A 21,597-nucleotide genomic window follows, 5' to 3' on the forward strand; every position below is an offset into this window, starting at 1 on the left:
AGCCTGAAGGCGTGCGAGGGGTGTCTCTAGCACCGTCACGCCCGGTGTCTTTCGACGGCACGGACGGAACAGAGCCCTGCGACTGAAAAATCGCCATCATCTCCTGCCGTAATGAATCCCATTCTGCATGAGTGGAATGCTTGTGGGGACATGCCACCTGCCTCGAAGAGGCAGAGGAATGGCGGGACCTACTCCTGGACCCAGACCGCTCCCGGACTTACGCGGACAATGCAGCGAGTCGCCCCTCGAACCGTCAGTCGAAAGCCCAGTGGATCTCGACTTCCAGGGCTTGGCCACCTTACCTACAGAAAGCTTCTCCTTACGCTCCTGCAAGGCCTTCGATGTAAGCGACTGGCAGGATACACAGTCATCCGTGTCGTGGTCCTCACCGAGGCACCAGAGGCAGGTGTTGAGCGAGTCAGTCAACGACAACTTGGACCCGGAGACCTGACACTTCTTAAAAGCCGGCCGCGGGGTAGAAGACGAAGACATCATGGATCTTCACCAACAAACAGGTTCGAGGAACCGAAAGAACAGAACTCAGAAGAACCGCGGCGCGCTGAGATCTCCGAAGCGAACACATTCATGGAAAAAACAGAATTGAGGCTACGGGCATTGTGCGACCTACTTATAGCATCCGTCTCGACGGATGCCCTCGAGGACAGCGTATCGACGTAATCGACGCAGGAGCCGAAAGATTTTCTGAAGCAGCAGAGCTGTGGTGATTACCTGTCATAGATATGGAATACATTGGAAGACCCAATCCCAGATCCTTGAGCAGCTGGCCGGTCTTTGCTGTGTGCACGACGGCAAGCTCTTGTCCTTGCACGGATGAGCCAATCGTCCAGGTAGGGGTAGATGTGGATACCCTGCAGGCGCAGACGCGCCGCCATTGGTGCTAGGCACTTGGTGAATACCCTGGGTGCCAACTTCAATCTGAAGGGAAGAGCCTTGAACTGATTGTTTTGCCCTTGGACTACGAATCTCAGGAACATTCGATGTCCTTTTAGGATGGGGAAGTAGGTATCCTCCAATTCCAGCGACGATAGGAAGTCGCCTCCCTCCAGCTATCCCAGCACGTGCTGGAGGGTGACCATCTGGAACTTCTGGGACTTTATGTACTTGTTTGGACAACGAGGGTCCAGGATGGGTCGCCAGCCGCCGGTCTTCTTTCTTATGAGGAAGTATCGCAAGTACAACCTGGAGCCTCTTTTGGACGAGCTCGATGGCTCCTTTCTTCAGCATCGCCCTTACTTCCAGCAGTAGTTGAGGGACGCGATTTTCCTTCCTGGCCACAGGTGGAATGCGGGGGCACTTTAGAAACTTGAGTGTCCGCGGGCCAGGGCATCCAGCACCCATCAGTCGGTGGAGATCGACTCCCACACACTGATGAACTTGGCCAGCCGGCCTCCCACCGGGGTGCTAAGGAGGGGGCCAGATGCTGCGGCCAGTTCAGTCCTGCTCGTTAGCAGCCTTGCCGCCTTGGCCTCCCTGGCGACGAGGTCCTCCTGACTTGCCAAGTCCTCTGTAGGCCTCCAGCGATGAAGAGCGTGCTGCCTGGCGATACGTCGAGGAGCAGCCACTGAATCTTTTGGAGGCACCTTGCTTGCCTCGGAGTTCCAAAAGGGCACCCGCCGTTGTTGCAGAACACCCAAGGCCCGAGCCGTCTCCGTGTCGGCCTTGATGGCCTGCAGTGACTCGTCCACTGTCTTGCCAAACAGATTGTTCCCATTGAAAGGCATGTCCAGAACTCTGGTCTGCATGTCTTGGCGGAAATCGGTTGCCTTGCGCCAACCACTCCGGCGAAGGCAAACACTGTTACCCATCAGGCAAAAACCGGTGTTAGCAGTGCCAGTGAAAACAGTTATGGTGTGGTCCGACGCCATCCCGCCTTCCTGAAGGATCTCCAGGGCTTCAGCCCTCTTGTCGTCCAGGAGGAAGTCCAGCAGGGGAGCGATCTTAAAACCACAGCTCCCTGTCGTAGCGGGCCACAATCACGAGGGCATTGGCCGCTTTAATCGTCGTCGCCGTCGAGATGACCCCGCCGTCCCACGGCATCCAGTTTCTTCCCCTCACCGTCCAGCGGGGAGGTTGAAGTTGAGGCCGCTGTCCCCGCCGCTTTCTTCTTGGCCGCTGGAGACGACTGAATCCGGGGTCGGCTTCGGCCAGCCCATCGTCGCCATCCGTCCCTGTCTCAGTTCCCGTGCCATCCCTCAGATCCGGGGGAAGGAGAAGGCCGGGAAGGCTGAAAGGGCTTGGGGGGGGGGGGGGGGGGGGGCAAAGGGGGGGGGGGGGGGAGGAGGGCTGGGGGGATGAACTCTTCTCCGCTTGCCTGGAGGGCTTCCTGACAGTCCAGGCTCCACTGGATCGTCAGTTGGGGGTAAGGGCAACCTTGTCCTCATCTCCGTACACAAGGCCCGATTGCCTTCAAGATTGCTCCTGAATTGTCTTGTGGCTCCGGGACCAGCTGCGACAGTTTGGGAGTCGAATCGTCCGCCTCCACGGGCTCCTCGTCGGCACAGTCGCTTTCTTCGTCCGCCTCGCTGGGATCCCTCCTTATTCAGGATCTTCACGACTCCATCCAGCTCCTCTTCAGAGGCTGTATGTGTCTATGATGGACACCACCCCCCCCCCCCGCCCCCATTTTACCACCTGGGGTTAGACGGGAGTCTTGGAGTCTTATTGATGGGCTGAAAAGAGGATTCCCTCCGTGGTGGCAGGGAAACTCTAGGCCCTGAGGTCGCCTCCACTGGGGCAGCCAGCTTTGCCAGGGCCTTCACGACCTTGGGCGTGCCTGAGGCCTTCACCTTGGGGAGGGGAGTTGTATCACCGCCTTGCTCTCCCTCGGCTTTCTCCGTCGGGATCGACCGGGGCTTCTCACGAAGCTACCCGGGTTTTCCGATTTCCTGTTCACTGAGCCAGAGCATTGGCTTGTGGTTGATGGTGTCGGTGAAAGTGCGTCCTGCCTGGCAGCCGAGGAGCCCGACCGTTCGGTGCTACCAATGCCTGCGGACTCGCGGTGCTTTGCCTTTTGTTGGGCCCCCGTCGCCGGAGCGCCCTCAAAGGACTTAGAAGACCACTCGGACTTCTCACCTGCTGCTGGGCTCTTCCCTTCCAGCCAGTTGGTGGGGCGGACACGCCAATTCCTCATAGTCCGCTCCGACACGTTCTTGAAAAACGCACAGTCCTTCTCCACGTGAGTTTTGTCTTCGTGAAGGCAGTAGAGGCATCTGGAATGCTCATCCTTGACTTGAGGGGCGTAGAAAATTCTGAAACGGGTCCCTGTTGATCGGAAGCAGAAACTATGGAGCTTGAGGCTAGATTGACCGAAAAAATGAGATTAAACTCTTTGAAAAATCACAAAAACGTAGTAAAAGCTAGAGAGCTATAGCACGAGGACTCCCAACACTTGAACGTGCGGTAAAAATCTGAAGATGGCTGCCAGAAGGGCTCCGGTAGAGGTCAGTCATTGGCTGGGGGCAGTAGGACCCAGAGACCAGTGATTGGTTATAGGAGAAAGACAGTTCAGAAAACGAAACTGAAACTGATTTTTTCTTTACCAAGGATTCCCAGCCTGACGACAGGGAATATTCATGAGCATGTGAATCCATGCCAGACCTCATGCTGGAGAACCGCAGTGTTGCTATTTGCGGTAGACGCAATGAGCTGAAACACCGAACAGCCACTTGTATCAAGTTTGCCGGTTGCGAGCAGCGTCTCTCCCATTGCAGTGCAGGAGTCCCCAGAAGTCCTCCCACTTGTCCCCACGACTGAGGCCCAGGAACAGCAAGATCTGCAGAGCTGCACAGGAACAGAAATCTGCGCACTTTTTCTTCAACCAAAAGGTACTGTAAAGTCGAATATAAAACTTACCTCCTGTGTACTCACTTGTCCTCGTTGGAGACTTGCTTGGTTGCATGTGTAGAGTTGCTTGCTGCTTCTTTACTTCACAAGCCTAATCAGCGTGTGGCCCTACTTTGATTGCTTCTGTTCTACCAAGACTTTTGAAACATTGGAAAATACTTTCTACTTAACCTGCAAGAAGAGCTTGAATTCACCTTGACTTTTTGCTAACTTAACATTGGCTGGCCTGGCTCCCTTAATGACTCTTCTGTCTTCTGCTTATGTTTTTTGCCTTCCTTCCAGGAAAGGGTTAACTAACTTTGCATTGAGGGGGTTGTTTGAAAGTACTTCCTTACTTAAGAATAACTGTATGAATACTTGTGTTATTCTGAACTCTCTGCTCTTTAACACTACTCCTAAGAATATTCTAAATGCAACAGTAATATATTGATGCCAACAGCACCCTAGCTATTGAAGTCACTTGAGGGTGTAGATGGTGCCTGTGCGTCATCCCCAAGTGGGTATTTGCTGATTTAGATAACTAAAGAGTGTATTTTTTAAGTGTATTTGTGTGTTGTTTTATATTGCCCCCCTTTGAAAAAGGCTTACTATAACTGACGGGTAAACAAATGTATAATTGTTCACTCAAGAAACCTTGTGTGTAAGAGTTTGTGAATACTTGTCACTGTGAATCTGAGTTTCGAAAACAACTGAAGTACTCTGAGCTTCCACTAGATGTGGGCCTATGCACAGCATGTGATCTAAGCAGATTCCACAAGCCTCAGAATGATATATATATATATCTTTGATAGATCAAGGTTAGAATTTTAACCAACTACAAAAAATTAAAACAGGAGAAAAGCATTAACTTGACTGCGTCCACACACATGTGTTGAGTGAAATTTGTATTTATTTTCAAAACACCATTCACACTACATAATCTGCCTACCAGAAGTGAACAAGGGAGGTTTCTTTCTTACCTGGTGGAATTTTGCATACTGTTGCAGGATGCCAACCATATCTCTGGTTACAATTTGGGCTCTGAACAAAGATGGCACTATCACTTAAGCACTCTGCAAAAACTTCCCCACCAATGTAATAGAGACGCACGCCTCGACCTAGAAAAAAAAAAAACGAGCCGCAATTAGTTCTATTGTAAAGGTTAAACTGTAAATATGACATAGCTTTTATGAAAGGCAAATAGTCTAATGTGCTACATTTTCAAATTAAAATGTGGCATTACAACATGTGATGAAAGAGGAGGGAGGTATACAACCAGGGTTCTTGTCTACCAAATTTATGACCCAGAAGTAAAGGGTACATAATGAAGTCAGGAGACGCCACTACGTTGTATACCTTGTCCCCTTACTGAGTAGGCTGTAACATTTATAATACAAACACCTGTTCGAGGTGGTGCTTCAAAATCTGCAGTTAGCATTCATGGGTGTGCACCTCCCAACCCCACACCCTCCCCAACCTCTATACCCCACATACAGGTATACATATTGAAGAAAAACTGGTGGAACAAAAGTGCATGACCAAACATCAAAAAAGAAGCTGTGCAAAACATGGAATAATTATGTATTATTAAAATAGCGATTTCGCCAAAGTGCATTACATAGACCATATGTCAAGTGGCCGGTCAAGTGGCACAGCGAGTAGAGCGAGTAGAGCGCTTTGACATCCGTGCAGCGCCTGCTAACGCAGGTCCGAATCCCGGCTGGGCCAAACTCAGCCTTTCATCCTTCCGAGGTCGATAAATGAGCACCACACACCGTGGGTAATAATAAGCAGCGCTCAGATACCTGAGGGTTCGTAGCGCTATATAAATGCCAAATTATTATTATATTTGCATGTAATATCACCCAACCGAAGTTGGTACTCATTTATCTACCTCGGAAGGGCGAAAGGCTGATTCGGATTGCCGCATTTCAAACTAGTCCTGCAGATCACAGATTGCAGCAGTGAGCACACAACCCACTGAGCTATCTTACCGGATACAGGGTGGGTATTTTACTGAAGAGTGACACCACACATTCATGTAGAATTTTGGGATTAACAAGGGAGCAATTCTTCTGATACTACGCCCATTTTGGTTTCTTTTGAAATAACACATTAAGCAAAAAAGCACTTGTTACCATCCAAACAACTATTAGTCATTCCCCAATCTTTAAGGGATGCTCTTATTTAACGCCGTTAATGGGTTATATAGCTAAACAACTGTGTTAGGGAGAATTCTCAGAAATGTACTCATTCCTTTCTACCCTATGCAACTTTGCTGGATTTTGAAGAATTGAATTTTTAACCTGGAGAGTGAGACCCATTTTCCCACTCTCTTATGTATGTATGTATTTTTTTTCATTACTTTTTTTTATTTTCAAAACCAAACAAAAAAAAACATCACAATATACAACTGTTTCAGGACGTAAAAAGGCATCGTTGAACCAACACATTATACATTATAATTCACCAACCTCCCCCCTTCCCCACTCTAAACTAGAGCCGGCTCGCTCGTGTCATCTGCTGGAGCATTATCGGGTCCTCGGATCCGTCATTACCCTGGCGAGGGTTTGCCAAGGAGGTCACCAATTGCCGCCAGGCCAGCAGGGGCTCACCTCCCCTAGTGACTGCTTCAAACCAAACCAGATTCCGCTTCCGCCCATTTTAGGAGATCCGCCCACCATAGCTCCTCCCTGGGTCAGCGGGCCGCTTTCCAGCCCATAGCAATCCAGCGCTTGGCCAGGGCATAAGCTAAGTCCTTCATTTTGCTTATGTGCTTAAAGTCCAGGGGTCTGGAAAAAAAATCCCAAGCATGCATGACCAAGCCGATCCCACTTCCAACACTACTCCCCCACCAGTCAGTTTCATCTTAACCTCATCCCAAAATCTGTGCACCTACGCGCAAGCCCAGAACATGTGTAGCAGCCCCGCTTCCACCTCCCCACACCTGGGGCATTTCTGCGTAACCGAATCTCCAAACCTAGCAATTTTCCTAGGGGTCAGATAAGCCCTGTGGGTAACATACAGTTGGAGTTGTTTGAGTCTCGCGTTCCGGGACTCCTTTTTAATGGTACCTCTGGGCTCTCTCCCATTGCCTGTCTGTCATGGGTCCTCCTACCTCTTCTTCCCAGTCCTGTCTCAATTGGAGCAACTCCTTCCCTACCTTTGCTCTCAGGAGTTAGTATATCCTCGATATCTCGTGCCCGCCCTCCGAATCATCATACATCGTTTCCAGGGAGGCATCAGGGTCATCAGCTAGCACCGTCTCGGGCCATCTCTCTCTAACCCGTTTTATGAGCCTAGCGTAGGTTATATATTGGCCTCTATGCACCCCTGTCTCTGCTTGCAACCTCTGAAAGTCCAATGCCTCCCCTTCCTGCCATATGTCTCCAAGGGTGGCCAAGCCTACCAGTTCCCAATATCTACGGACCAACTCAAACAGTTGAGTCGTTCCCACACAGCACCACCAGTGGGGTCTGCTGGGAGAACGGCTCTGAGTCACCCATCATTCTCCAAGTTCTGCACCAGACCTCCCAGCCCAGCCTCAATAGCCGCCTCCTTCCCATCAGTTTGTCCTTTCGTAGCCACACCACCTCCCTCAAAAAGTATGGGGCCGAGTCTCCCCGCAAAAGCCTGGCTTCCGCCGAGTCTTCAGCCGACAGCCACCTGTCCACAAACAGCAGCTGCCCCGCCAGATAATAGAGCTCAAAATTCGGCAGGCCTATACCACCAACATCACACGGGTTCTGGAGTTTCCACAGGGCCACTCTGTTCCTGGAGTTACCCCATATGAAGCCCCGGCACACACTATGAAGTCTCTCAAAAAAAACTCCTGGGGATCAAAAACAGGACATTCACAAAAAAATGCAGGAGTCTAGGTAGGACCACCATCTTGAGCAAGGCCGCTCTGCCCATCGTCAGGGGCAATCTAAACCAAAACATCATGCTGTTCTTAAACCCCTCTATTGCTTTCTCTATTATATTAGTGCTCCGCCTCAATCTTGTGGTAAATGTTTACTCCCAAGTACCTAAATGTCTCAATCTGCCATGGTATTGGCAGGATGGGCAACCGCTGTATCGGCACATTCCTATATCTACCAAAGGAGAACAGACTAGACTTTCTAGGGTTTACTGCTATGCCCGAGAGGGTGGCGTAACAGTCCATCACCTCCAGCACATGCTGCAGGTTCTATTCCGGATAACGCAGATAAAGGAGCATGTCGTCCGCATACAGTGATACCAAGTGTCTACCACTTACTGTGCTAATACCCACTTCCCCATATTGTTGCCGCAGACATATTGCCAGCGGCTCCAATGCTAGTATGTATAACATGGGTGACCAGGGGCATCCCTGTCTGGTCCCCCTACTGAGTTGCCACATATCTGAGACTATGGATTTTTTTTTAACTCTCGCCATCAGGGTGCTGTACAACTGGACCCACCTAATGTATCCAGGTCCCATTCCATATCCCCTCAGGGCCGCTTTCAGCCAAGGCCACCGTACCGAATCGAAGGCCTTGACCGCATCTAGCGACACAATAGCCAGCTCGCCCGTATCTTCCTCATTGTGGTCAATGATATGGTGTAGCCTCCTATGGTTATCAGTGATATTCCTACCCGGGACATAGCCCGTCTGATCTGGGTGTACCAGCCTACCGATTACCCTCTTCAACCTATTAGCCAGCACTGCCGTGAGTATTTTGCTGTCCTGATTGAACATGGACAAGGGTCTATATGACCCCCACTCCACGGCCGGCTTGCCTGGTTTCAGGAGTGGGATGATCACCGCCTCGCGAAGGGACAACGGAAGTTCTGCCTGCTCATAGGCCTCGTTGAACATGGCTGAAGCAGCTCCTGCCTGTACGTCTTGTAAAACTCACCAGGCAACCCATCCGACCCGGGCGCCCTGCACGTGGGCAGATTCTGAATCACCACCTCGAACTCATCCGAGGTGATAGGAGCGTCCAACTCCGCGCGTTCATGGTCGTCCAGGGTGGGCAGCTCTATGTCTTCTAATGTGTCCGATATGTCTTAGACACATATCCTCCCCTGTATCCTCATACAAATGTCTATAAAACTTGTGGAACTCCTCGTTTACCCCGTCCTGAGTGTTCCAGATGCGACCTCCCTCATCCCGAATCTCGCTGATCACCGAGCGGGGGGTCTCACTCTTGTACAGCCAGGCCAGCATTCTGCCCGGCTTGTCACCCCCTGCATGTAGCCTCACCGTGTATTTCTTGTAATTGAGTCTACACAGCCTTTCCCAGAGTGCACTGCAGGTTAACTGTAGATCCTTTATCTTGGCTCCATTATCATGGGCAGTGTCATCGCATCGTGTGAGACCCTCCAGCTCCCTCTCTGTTTCCCGAAGTTCCCTTTCGATGCCCCCCTGGAGCCCTTTAGATTTGGAAATGGCTACTCCACGCACCACCACCTTAAACGCTTCCCACAGAGCGTACGCTGCCCGTAATTATATTAAAATATTCCTCGATGGCATCCCTCAGACCCTCCCGGAACCCCTCATCCTGCAGAGCTTTGGTCCCGAGTCTCCATGTTGGGATCCGCGATCTGGGGGGCTGGTGTCTCCACTCTACCACCAAAAGCGAGTGGTCAGATAATACTCGGGCCTTGTATTCCGCTCCCACCATTTCTCCCGCTATCTCTGCCGCTACAAACATATAATCTAACCTCGTGTGCAAGTCATGTGGCGCTGCGTAGTGTGAGTATTGCCTATCCGTAGGATGCAACCTTCTCCACACATCCTCTAGGCCTAGGTCTTTCAGCAAAGTCACCAGCGCTTTGGCCGCTGGCACCATTTTCCCCACCTTGTCAACTGACCTATCCATTTTGGGATTCAGGGTGCAATTAAAGTCCCCTCCCCACACCACCGTGCCCCCAGCCAGGGGGCCAAGTTTACCATAAAGGGTCCTAAAATAAGCCACCGTGTCGTTATTGGGGGCATACAAATTTATAATATGCACTTCCCCGTTTTCCAGGAGTCCTGTTCCCACCAACATTCTGCCCTTCGGGTCTACCGTGGAGCTAAGCACCTGAAACGGCACATGCGGCGCCACCCAAGTGATAACCCCTCTAGCATACGCCGAGTATGCAGCCTCCACAACATTGCCCCTCCATTTTCTTCTGACCACCTCCAGCTTCTCCCTATTGAGAGGAGTCTCCTGCAGCAGGGCTATGTCTATGCGCATCCTCCAAGTACAGCATCACTTTATTTCGTTTCAGATAGCTGTTCAGGCCCCGTGCATTCCAGGTTACAATTTTGAGATTACCCGATGCCATCTATTCAGACTATTCCCACCCTATCACTCCCTTTAATGCTCCCCTTGCTGATTCGTTTTCCGACTCTTCCCCTTCCCTCTTCAAACAAACCCCCCCTCCCCGTTCCCCAACTCCACACCATAGCACAACCCCCTCCCTCCCCCCACCCTACCTCACCCCACCCCACCCCACCAAATGCCCAGCTCCATCCCTGGATCTCAGGCCCACCCACGTCTGGACCTGTCTCGTAACCGAGAACTAGGACCCCGCGGGGCGTCACCAATCTAACAGTGACCTAACTAAGTGTACTACTATTGGGTCCAAGGGGTGCCTTCTAGGAGCTCCCGATCTATTTAGGAAAAGTGCATCCAACGGGACCAGCCGGCAGATACCACGACTCTTTCCCCACAACCACCACTCTATATTCAAGTCCCAATGTCTTGACTATGTCACCTCGGGTGCCCCAGCAACGTGCTACTTATCTCCCGCAGCTTCCATCTGGACATCTGGTTCCTGAGGTCGGCCTTGCATGTCCAGCCAATCCATCGCTTCAGTTGGTGTCTCAAAGAAAAGGGATCCGTTCTTATAAAACACTTTCAACCTGGCCGGGTAGAGCAGCATGTAGCGATGGCCTGCTGCTTTGAGCCTCCTTTTCACCGATCCAAAGTTCATTCTACTACGCTGTACAAGTAGCGTATAGTCCGGATACGCCGTGATTTTTGCTGACCCCCTTTCAATCGTTCCTCCCCTCCGGAAAAATTTGAGGATCTTCTCACGATCCCGATAATTCAAGATCTTTGCGATCAGCGGCTATGGGGGGGGGGGGGCTCCCGGGGTCGGTCTCCTTGTCAAGGCCCTATGCGCTCTTTCAACTGCAAACCCCTGGTTCAGCACCCCGCCTGTTATCTCCTGCAAGAGCATGTTTTCTACGTATTCTGTGGGGTTCGGTCCTTCCATTCCTTCCGGTAAACCCACTATGCGGATGTTATTGCGTCTGACGCGCCCCTCTGCTTGCTCAGCTCTGTCCTCCAGATTGCCCACCCGCTGCACGAGGGCATGGAGCTCCTTAGCATTTGCGACGCACGCCTCCGTGTTCGGGGCCAACTCATTCTCCAAGGCCCCAGTGCGCTCCGCAATCGTTCGCACATCCTGTCTTAGCAGGTTCACCTCCACCTGGACCGCTCCGATCTTGAGGTACAGGCCCTCCTGCAGCTCTTTCATTGCCAGGCCTAACTTCGTCTCCCAGGCCACTTTTAAGTCAGCAATCGCTGCCAATACCTCCTGGATCGTACCCGGTGTTTCCGCTGCTGCCACGGGGGTCACTTTACTTTTGCCCCCCTCCACACCCGGGGTCGACATGCCATAGGCCTCCATCGTGGGCTGCTTGATCCTGGGTCTAACTACTTTGGAGGACATCCTGCTACGTCGACTGGGCAAAAGCATGCCGTGCTTCCCCCCCCACACGGATGGTCGCAAACTCTCAGTTCAAATATGCGCCCGTCTCTCCGCTCGCACCCAGAGTGGGCTGTATCCTCCCACGTATTCACGCACCCCCGGTCAGTGCTCAAGTGCGCTCACCCATTCCCCCTTTGTACCTCCTCTTCGCAATCACGGGGCCATCCGGTGCACAAAACGGTCCTAGATGTGGTACTCCTGCACCCAGACTCAGAGGGGGGGGGGCTTGTAAGCATCAGAGGGGGGCCCTTGTAAGCATCAAGGGACCAACAAATGTCCCATGTCGGCCTGTTCAACTGGCCCGCGCCGATGTTCCAAGATGCAGGCCCGGCGTGGTCAAGCCAATGTATTCCCTTATAGTGTGCCGTGTCTGTGTTGGGCCCTACAGTGTCGCGGCATCCACTGCACCTCGTGTTCCCAAGGGGGGGGCCCAGCGCACCCCACAGTGCCCACGACTACCCTCTCCTCAGGCAACCCAGCCCGAGGGTGTACGGAGCGCACGGAAGATTGGCCACAGTCTGTCGGCGGTCCCTATGGGGTTTTCTCCCAACCCAGGGTAAGTTCACAATGCTGAGAGACCTGCAGCTGCCACCACTCCCTCGTTCACGCCAGCCAAAGGATCCATGGCTACTTTGTTGCCGACACAACGATCGCACAGCTTTTCCCCCAGTGCGCTGCCACAAAGTATCTTCCTGGGTGCCGCCGGCGTTCAATCCGACTCCGCCGCGGGCCCAGTCTCCACAAGCAGTTCACTTGGCAGGGTCTTGTCAATATACAACCTGTGGGTTGTATCTGCATTGGGTGCGTGCGCCCACCGATGTGCGCTTTCTCAGCGCTGCCCCTCCGCCTCCCAGCACAGCAGTCCGCCTTAGAGCGCTGATCATGGGGTTCGATGCAGGGACCCTGCAGGTCTTTAGACACACGATCACAGTGGCGCTTGTGACCCCCCTGTCGTCCTCTTCGTTCCAGCCGCCATTTTGTCCCTCTCGCCGATCCGGGACCCGCGGCAGACGAATGGGCATAACTCGGAGTCCGAGCCTTCCACGCAAACCAAACTTTCAACGAGTGTAGCCTTCGTATTCACACGCATGGATGTGATTTTTCAGTGCCGGTCGGTCACCGCACGCACACCTCTCCCACAGGATCATCGTAGGATCAACGGAGCTCCACAAGAACACGGCTCTTTACATGGCCGTCCAAGCCACGCCCCCTCTTATGTAAATGTGATTTTGAACTCTTCTTTTGGTTATGGAGTCTGACAAACTCCATAGGCATCATCTTTAAAATTGGTCACACAGCACCTTCAGTGCAGTGGCACAGAGAAGTCTTTCAGATTTCCCCAGGGTGTAAATACCTTCTCTTGGATAAACTACTGCTTCCAAGAGCAGTAAAGTGAAATTGACTTTACTTACATTTGTAACTTTCTAGACCCAGCACACAAGCGGACCGGCTAGTTGCAAAGTTTCAAGCACTTTCACCACAAGAGGCACATACTCAGTCTCGTTTCACTGTACCTTTCAAATGAAGAAAAAGATTCAGCTGAAGACTTCTGTTCCTGGCAGTTCCTGCAGATATCGCTGTTCAAGCCTCAGTCGTGGGGCAAGAGGGAGGACGTCGGGGGGGGGGGGAGGAGGAGGGGACGGGGATTGGGGTTCGGGGGGGACTCCTGCACTGCACAGGGACTGGTCGAAAAGCTGTTACTTGGCAAATCTGCAATTCTGGTAGCTGTAGTAAAGCACAAACCGGTGTCCCTCTCCTTGGTTATTCGGTTTCCTGCAGCACTCTGAGGAAAATACAACCAGCCCTGAGAATTGTATAGAGGTGGCTTATGGGTCGAGTTGATTGGTCCCACCAGCTCAAAGGGTCATCCTTGCAGGGCTTCTCTGTTGAGATGAACTTATCGATTCGGACCTGCAGCAAGGTTCACCGGGCAAACCAACAGTCCAGGAGTTGCAGCAGCCGACCTCTTCAAGCTGGTCTTCGGTTCTTTCGTTCCAGTGGTCGACTGCCTTCCAAGCCATGAGACTCGCTTATTATCCAGTTTCCTCCCTTACATTCCAGCCTAGCTGCCACTCACCCAGCAGCGTGGCTGTCCTTGCCGGACAGTCAGCCAGCCAATCATGCCAGAGTTCATTTGGGTCTCCTAGGAGACTAAGCACAGGGAGTTGAGAGCACCTCACTCACTTCCTGCCCACCGCAGACACTTGGGCGTCAGAGGCGGTCTTCAGTCCTGAAGCCCGCCAAAGGCGAGGGTACAAAGGGACCAAACCTGGCTTGGCGCGCAGAGCAAAACTCAAGAAGGACCTTTCCACAAAGAAACAGTGAAAAAAGAAGACCGAGACCTGTTTTTTACAGAGGGGTCTCAGACGCCATCTTGAAAAACCTGGCTACCGCGATTTAACGCTACCGGTGTTCGCAGTTGTGAACAATCATGGTAGTTTGTTGTAAAACCACTGCCACCAGCCATTTCAATAGGACCTCCCTCTGGTTTACCACCAGTGGTTTCACTGGTTATTCGGTCTAGTGAAACCACTGGTGGTAAACCAGAGGGAGGTCAGCAGAAGCCCCCATTCCAGAAAACATTTGTTAAAGGCTATGCTTGTGGGTCAACCGACCATATTGAAGGGGATCCCAGATGCAATGGTAAACCTTAAGGGGTCCACACTGCCCCCTAAGCCTTCATCCCTGAGGGATAAGTTCATACGTCAAGTGGAAACGTTCATCTATTGGCTGAAGACCCCGTTGGAGTCTCAGCCAGTGTTTCTTTGGTGTCCCTGAGTCTGTGGGAACAGCATAACGGAGATGTGTATAACTATTCCAGGTAACAAAAGAATAATGGAAGGACAGTGCACTTGTGAAGGGTCAGGAGACCCCTGCCATTCGAGACACTGTGGCCAGCATTACAGTGGCGGATGAAACCTTTTACAAGGTGCCTGGGAGGGTCCTGTTGGGGGAATGACTTAAAAGCTCTTGGGGTTGTATTAAGCACCCCCAGGCCTCCCAGTAAAAGTAAGCAGAAGCAGACTAGACTGGCCAGAGAGGCAACTTTGGATGATTCTCAATGGGTAGTTACAGAAGTAACTATAACTCCCAGTCCACAGGAAGGACACCCTTCTAATTCCAGGACAAGGAAGGAGACCAAGGGGAAACTCCAGGTCTCAGAAAGAAAGGCATCACCCCTGTGCACAAAACAAGGACATCCCCAAGAGGACAGTCAAAGGTCACACCTGTGACCCCTCCACCAGCTGAGACTGTGTGGGAGGACCAACCAGAGGATGGTTAACCAGCTAGTTGAAACAGAGCCCTTCATCTTGTTGGATATCTGGATCCTAAAGACCATCCTGAGCTGCAGACTTTGCTTGCAGAAGGTGGCCCCAAAGTGAGTGTCCTACTCTTGGACGACTTTGCCAACAGGCAGCTTCCCAGCTGGAAGGGCAAGAGTCAGGTAAGCACAGGCTGTACTGGGAGGATTGCCTCCTTTACAGTGGGCCTACAGAGTCGACCCCAGGGGACTACAGGAGACTTGTAGTGCCTCAGGAGGTGAGGATCCCCCACCCCCAGTTTCTACAGTTAGCCCATGTGATTCCTTTGGCTGGTCACTTAAGTTTTAAGATCACTGAGGAAAGGATTTCTCTATATTTCTACTGGCCTAAGATGGGGTTTGATGTAGATAAATTCTGTTGAAGCGGTGCAGTGTTCAGCCCTACTTGGGAAGAGCATATTGACCACCTAGGATATGTATTGTAGGCTCTTGAGCAGGCCCATCTGACCATAAAGGCAAGCGTCAAATTGGTCAGAGTAAAGTGGTCTACCTTGGACATGAGGTGGGAGGAGGTGAAATAAGGCCATAGCGTAGCAAGGTACAAGCTGTACAAGACTGGTCCACCCCTACTACTCAAACCCAATTGAGAGCCTTTCTTGGTCTCATTGGTTACTATAGGAACTCACTGAGAACTATGGGACCATAGCTTCTCTCTTAAATGTGATCTCCTCACCCAAATTCCCCAAGGTGGTCAGGTGGAATGAGGAGTGCATTAAAGCATTTGAAGGATTTAAGAAAGCCCTTTGTCAAGCTCTGGTCTTGAGAGCTGCGGACTACAACCAATCCTTTATTGTACAAACAGATGCTTCCAATACAGGGATAGGTGCAGTTCTGAGTCAGCTGGATGAGAAAGGCAGGGAACACCCTATTCGCTTCATCAGTAGGAAACTGAATGACCGTGAAAAAAGGTGGGCAACAATTGAAAGAGAATGTTTTGCAATTGTGTGGTCTTTGAAGGACTTTAGACCATAATTGTATGGATCTACTTTTGTAATTCAAACAGACCACCAACCCTTGAGATGGTTAATGCAGATTATCCTAAATTGTTAAGGTGGTCAAACAGCCTTCATGGGTTCGATTTCAGCATAGAACACAGGTCAGGTTGTAATCACCAAAATGCTGATGGTCTTTCTAGAAAGTATGACTGACTTGAGTACGAAGATTCAGATTCATCCTTCTGTCCCTTATCCTGGGGAGGGGGGTGGCGGGATAGGGGGTTGAGTGTTAGGGAGAATTATCAGATAGGACTTTTTAAATTCTAACGTGGCGAGAGTGAGACCCTTTTTCCCACACTCTAATGTATTTTTATGTGATCTATACTCTTTCTTTTGACTTTGGAGTCTGACAAACTCTTTAGGCATCATCTCTACATTGTGACACACAGCACCTTCAGTGCAGTGGCACAGAAGTCTTAGATTTCCCAAAGGTTTAAATACCTTCTCTTGGTGAAACTACTGCTTCCAAGAGAAATTAAATTTAGTCCATGTGTTGTAACTTTCTAGACCCAACACACTATTTTACCATAGGGGGCTGGAGGGGTTACATACTATCCCCTTTGACCCTTTCTACAATTAATGGGTGGTGGCAGTGGTTTACTTTTAACTACCATTGTGTGTTACCGCAGGATGCGTTCGCAGCTGCAGTAAGGCAACCATGGGTGCCTGGATTGTCAAAATGGCCCTGGTCTTTTTTCACCATTTCTTGTTGGAAAAAGGTCCTTCTTGAGATTTACTATGTGTACCAAACCAGGTTTGGTCCCTTTGTTTGTTTCATCTTTAGCGGGTTTCACGAGTGAAGCCCGCCTCTGCTCCAGTATGTCGGGGAGGGGCAGGAAGTGAGGGAGTTGCCCGAAACTCCCTGTGCTTAATCCCCTTAGTTACAGGAATGCACCCTAAGGTGATTGGCTGGTTGGCTGTCCTTGGTAGAAAGCCACCCTGCTGTGCGATTGACAGCTGGGCTGTAATGAAGGGAGAAACCTGCATAAATGGTGATGCCTTTTGGCTTGGAAGGCAGAATCGACCACTGGACGAAGGAATCCAAAGACCAACTTGGAAGAGATGTCTGCTGCAACTCCTGAACCATTGGTATGCCCGGTGAAGCCCTACTGCTATGCTGAAGATCCGAATTCGCCTTGTAGAGAAGCCCTGCAAGGACTACTTCTCCCCTTGGGTTGGTGGGACCAATGAACCCCAAAGTGAATTCATTTGGACATCCTCTCGGAGCTGGCTGTGCTTCCACTGCTGCTGGAAACGAAGTGCCAGGGAGAAGAACACCAAACCGAGTGGATCGCATTAAAGTCGGACTATAGCACCAGGAAGATCCTCCGGACTTCCCTGAAGCAGGAATGCCCAAGCCTGAACCACCTCAACCGAGTGCTGGGCCACCAGATGAGAGGAAGATCTGAACTGGTATCCGAGAACAGCTGTGTTGCTATTTGCTGTAGACGCAGGGAGCTGAAACCGTGAAGTGCCGCTGAATCAAAGTTTAACCATTGCTGCCGCTGATCTTCCCATTGCAGTGCAGGAGTCGCCAGACGTCCTCCCTCTTGTCCCCACGACTGAGGCCCAGGAACACCAGGATCTGCAGAGCTGTACAAGAACAGAAGCCAGCTGGAAGCATTTCTTCTAACCAAAAGGTACTGTAAAGTTAAGAGGACTTGCCTCTTGTGGTGTAGTTGAGACTCGTCTTGGATGCCCTTGCAGAGTTGCTTTCCGATTTGCCCCGCACAAGCCTCACAGCTTGTGGCCTTTTTTCTACAAACTTTTCTAAAAACACTGTATAAGATTTACTTACCTGCAAAGAAGATCTTCAGCTCCCCTAGACTTTGCTCAACTAACGTTGGCTGTCCTGGCTCCGAGACTCTTCCTACCTCAGACTCTGTGCCTTTACCTTTCCCCGGGAAAGTGTTACATTTACTTTGCATGGGAGGGTTAAAAATGTACTTACCAGTTGATGAATTATTTGTTAAGCTTTGTTTTATTCCCCAATCTAACCTTTACACCAAACTCAGTATTTCTCTAAATCTACCAGTGATAAATCAATGTCCAGTGTCATAGCTGTTCAGTCATACTACCAACTTGTGTAGTACAGACCTATACCAAAAGGTGGGTTTCCAAATACCAAGCAGATAAGTGTTGTGTATTCTCACAGTGTGACTGCACCAATTCTTAATAATCCTGACATGTACTTTCAACATTGCAGTGAAGCCTTAAGCTTCACTACACTGTCTTTTGCTCATCTGTTATGGGGTAACTGACATGTCATTCAGGTCAGTACTGGGAAACATGGTTTCCCTTAGTCTAGTTACTTTGTTACTACTTTTAGTAAATTATCACTTGTGGTAACTTTTTATACTTTTACAATGCAGCTTACGATGGGGTACACTTTGTTATTACCATAGTCTAACACTCGCAGAATTTCTGTGGTTATTCAGAGTGTGCTAAATGGACACGCTGGTTGCAGCAGTGACTTTTTACCATTTTTCTGGGCTTTTCTTTTAGCTTTATTGCGTTTGGCTACAAACTATGGCTAATGATCAAACATGGTCATGCCACAAGGTTTCTCGCTAGACCTTTGGCCATCTAGTCTTTTAGCCTTCTTCCTGGATTGTTAGGCCAAGAATATCCTTATATAGACTTCCAGTGCCCAGGAAAGCATAGGCTTTTGGCGGGCTAATGGAGGGCTGTGTGTGTGTTTGCTGGTAGGATGTTGGCTGGTGTCTGGTCCCAATCCACAAACTGGTTTCAGTGTGTCCGAGTGATATGCACGAGTGTTCCGGCCAGTAGTCCTATTTTGACCACTGCTGTGGTTTGTGTGGGGGGCAGTTCTACTATTGGCTAGTGGCAGTTTGTGCTCTTACCTGGCTTTTGGGATAGCGAGAGGACCTCTGCAGCCACTCTGGAGAAACCTGAAGAAGCCAAGACCTCTGTCCAGCTGTGAGCCCCGTGAGGAGACCGGTGCCCTGTCTGAAGGAGGCCTGGCGACAAACTTCTGCTGCTGTCCTAGAAGATCCCAGTCTTGCTGTCAATCTCCAGCAGTCCTGCGAGGGAGCTGCGACCAGTGAGTGGAGAGACCATCCATTCCGGACGTCTGCTCAGTACCCTGCAAAGAAGAGGCTTCGGAAGTGACCCGGGACCGCCCTGTTGCTGACCAGCTCTTGAGTTTGGGCTACCGTGCTGTCAACATCGGCGGTCCGAGTTGAGGCCTAGAGCTTGGGGGATCTTCAGCGTCTCCTACAATACTTAGCTCAGCAAAATGTCAGAGTCCTAGCGTCAAGGGGATCCCAGGCTAGAAGGGAAAGTCCAACCGCGACAAGCGAGTCTCTTTGCGTCGCATTGCTGCAGTGACCGCCGTCCGAAACAGCTCACCTGAGTCCAGTCCCGAGAGGGGTCCTGCATCGTGTGGTGCTGCTTTCTTCCACTGAGGGTCCTTGCACCAGCCAAAGACACAGACCGGAGATGTGCTATAACATGCAACCGCTGCGAATGAAGGGCTTCGGCTGACGGCGGGAAAAGGCGACCTTGGACCTTCTTCCATCAACCTGCTAAGTCCTGTGAAAATCTGAGTAAGGGTGGCGAGTTGCAATGGTTTTTACCTGTTCCCTAAACTCCCTTTAAAAGTTTTGCTAACTTTTATAAAATTAACTGTTGCTTGCTTGGGAAAGCCTTCAGAAAGGTGGGGACACTTTAGTTGACTGGTATAACTTGCCCTCTAACCCTTGGAATCATTCACTGGACCGCAGAGACCTTACCTTAATTTTTGTGTTAGAAAATTTCCTGAACTTTTGGCCATAAGGCCCCAGTCAAGCTAGGGAAGGACTTTTGAAGTTAGGGCTAGTCTGTGAACCTGTATTGCATAATACATATTATCCAAGTGTAATTTGTGACTCCCATTGTGTGTACTCATTGTGGACCCTTTACAAGCTCACCACCTCTTGACACTTCGCCTAGACCACTCTTCACTGCTACCTTGAACCGATTTAGCTACAGCTCCCAGAGTTGTATAGAAGGCCAACCTATATCGTGACAGGAACATCAGTCCACCAGGCCAGAGTATAGAAAATCAGTCCGAACACCTCCCAACCTGTCGGACGCATCAGACGCGATCATTATTTGTACTTGTGGTGGGTAGAACCTCTAGTGTATCCTGCTACTAGGGCCCTCTAGTTTCTAACATAAGTGTTAAACCTCTGGGGCTCCACAGGGCACACATAGGCTTTAAGAAGCGCTCAAAGATCTCCTTCCCTATTCAATAACTCACAAGTAACATTATTTGATTGGGAGGGAAATGGGTTGCGCAAAGACTGCAGCCTACAACATTAGGGGCAACATATACAAGCAGCTCTACACTAAGCAAAGAATGGAGTCCTGTGCGGAAGACAGGTCTGTGTATGCACATCAGCTCTGTTGCTATTCAGTTGCTATTCAAAAGAACAGGCTATGCTCCAGTACAATTGCCCAGAATAGTGCCATATACTTTGGGCAGTTTGATGCACTATGAACTAAGTGCCAACACTACCATAGAGCAGTCATGAATGCTTCAAAAGCATCATCAATAATATAATCAGCCTGTACAATTACAATCTAATAAAAAAAGTAATACCCTTCTGTAATTTCCTAAGCAAACACACAATACTCGAGAACATTTGTCATTTCAACTGTTATTCTGGTGATTTAGGACCAGAACATTAAAAAAGACACAGAACAACCACATATAGGAATGAGAAAAGCCTACCTATATGTCTCCTCGTCATTTCCACTGTGGCGTTTCTGTTCACATTGGAGAGCAAACCAAGACAGAACCTCTCTGAATTTGAAGGATCTGTAAAGCCATCTACAGTCAAGGATGGTTGTGATGCATGGAAGGTTTCCCCCACGCGCTGGTTCAATTCATAATAGGCTATAGAACACCAAAACGCTGGTTCTGAATAGGTGACCGGCTGCAAATCTGAAATAATAAGTCCAGCTTAAATTTTAGGTGCACATTTTAAATATCATTGATGTGACCAGTACTGGTCTAAAAGACAGAATGCTTATACATACCTTTTTCCTCCCTTCTCTCCCCCCGTGCCCTCCCCACCCTACGCCCCCCCTGCCACCACCACCTCAGCAATTGCAGTTTGGCATTGATCATGTTGCAGCACATTTGTTATTGAGTCCCAGGTTTGAGAGTGAACCACACTGCAGGAGTCTGTGTGCAAGAGTAACATAGAGAGGGGAGTGGGGGGTATGAAGGAGGGAGGGGGGACACAGAATGAACAGTGGTGTAAAATCTGAAAGTGTTGACAGATGCTGAGGTCAGACTTCCCAGGACATTTTTGTTTAAAAGCAAAATTCTACTGCACAATAATTTTTTTTGTAGCACTCTGCCACTTTTATAATGTCTTTCATCTCTGTTCAGACTTTTTCTGACCTTCCAAGAAGCCCCTTCTCTTCCCCAGACTTCCCTTGTACCACACCCCAGCCAATAATCCCCACTATCAAAACAGGTTCCTTTAGTGACTGCAGAGTATAAACAGACAATGTGTATTACGGAGACCTGGTTAACAGAAGTAAATGTACCTACTATTGAGCAAGTGACCCCGCCAGGCTACATGTTCTTTGGAAAACCCCAGAAAGATGGACCGGGTGGTGGTGGTGTTGCCCTTATCTGTAAAGAGGAATTGAAAATGTACGAGACCAAAATACATTGTGAGGGATGCG

The 21,597-nt window shown here is 50.2% G+C and overlaps 1 protein-coding gene across 3 annotated transcripts in view; it reads right to left on the reverse strand.

The window, feature by feature from the left end:
* Positions 1-21,597, reverse strand: part of SMAD2 (SMAD family member 2) — a 357,823-nt gene that overhangs the window by 93,016 nt on the left and 243,210 nt on the right. For all 3 annotated transcript variants that reach the window (XM_069626941.1, XM_069626943.1, XM_069626942.1), the window contains 2 exons: positions 20,630-20,842; positions 4,824-4,961 (listed from right to left, as the gene is read on the reverse strand). In XM_069626941.1, coding sequence (XP_069483042.1) covers positions 4,824-4,961; positions 20,630-20,842 — 351 coding nt within the window. The remainder of the gene's footprint in view (positions 1-4,823; positions 4,962-20,629; positions 20,843-21,597) is intronic.

The sequence above is a fragment of the Ambystoma mexicanum genome, chromosome 6p (genome assembly GCF_040938575.1).
Source record: "Ambystoma mexicanum isolate Mex_15411 chromosome 6p, UKY_AmexF1_1, whole genome shotgun sequence".
Taxonomy (NCBI): domain Eukaryota; kingdom Metazoa; phylum Chordata; class Amphibia; order Caudata; family Ambystomatidae; genus Ambystoma; species Ambystoma mexicanum.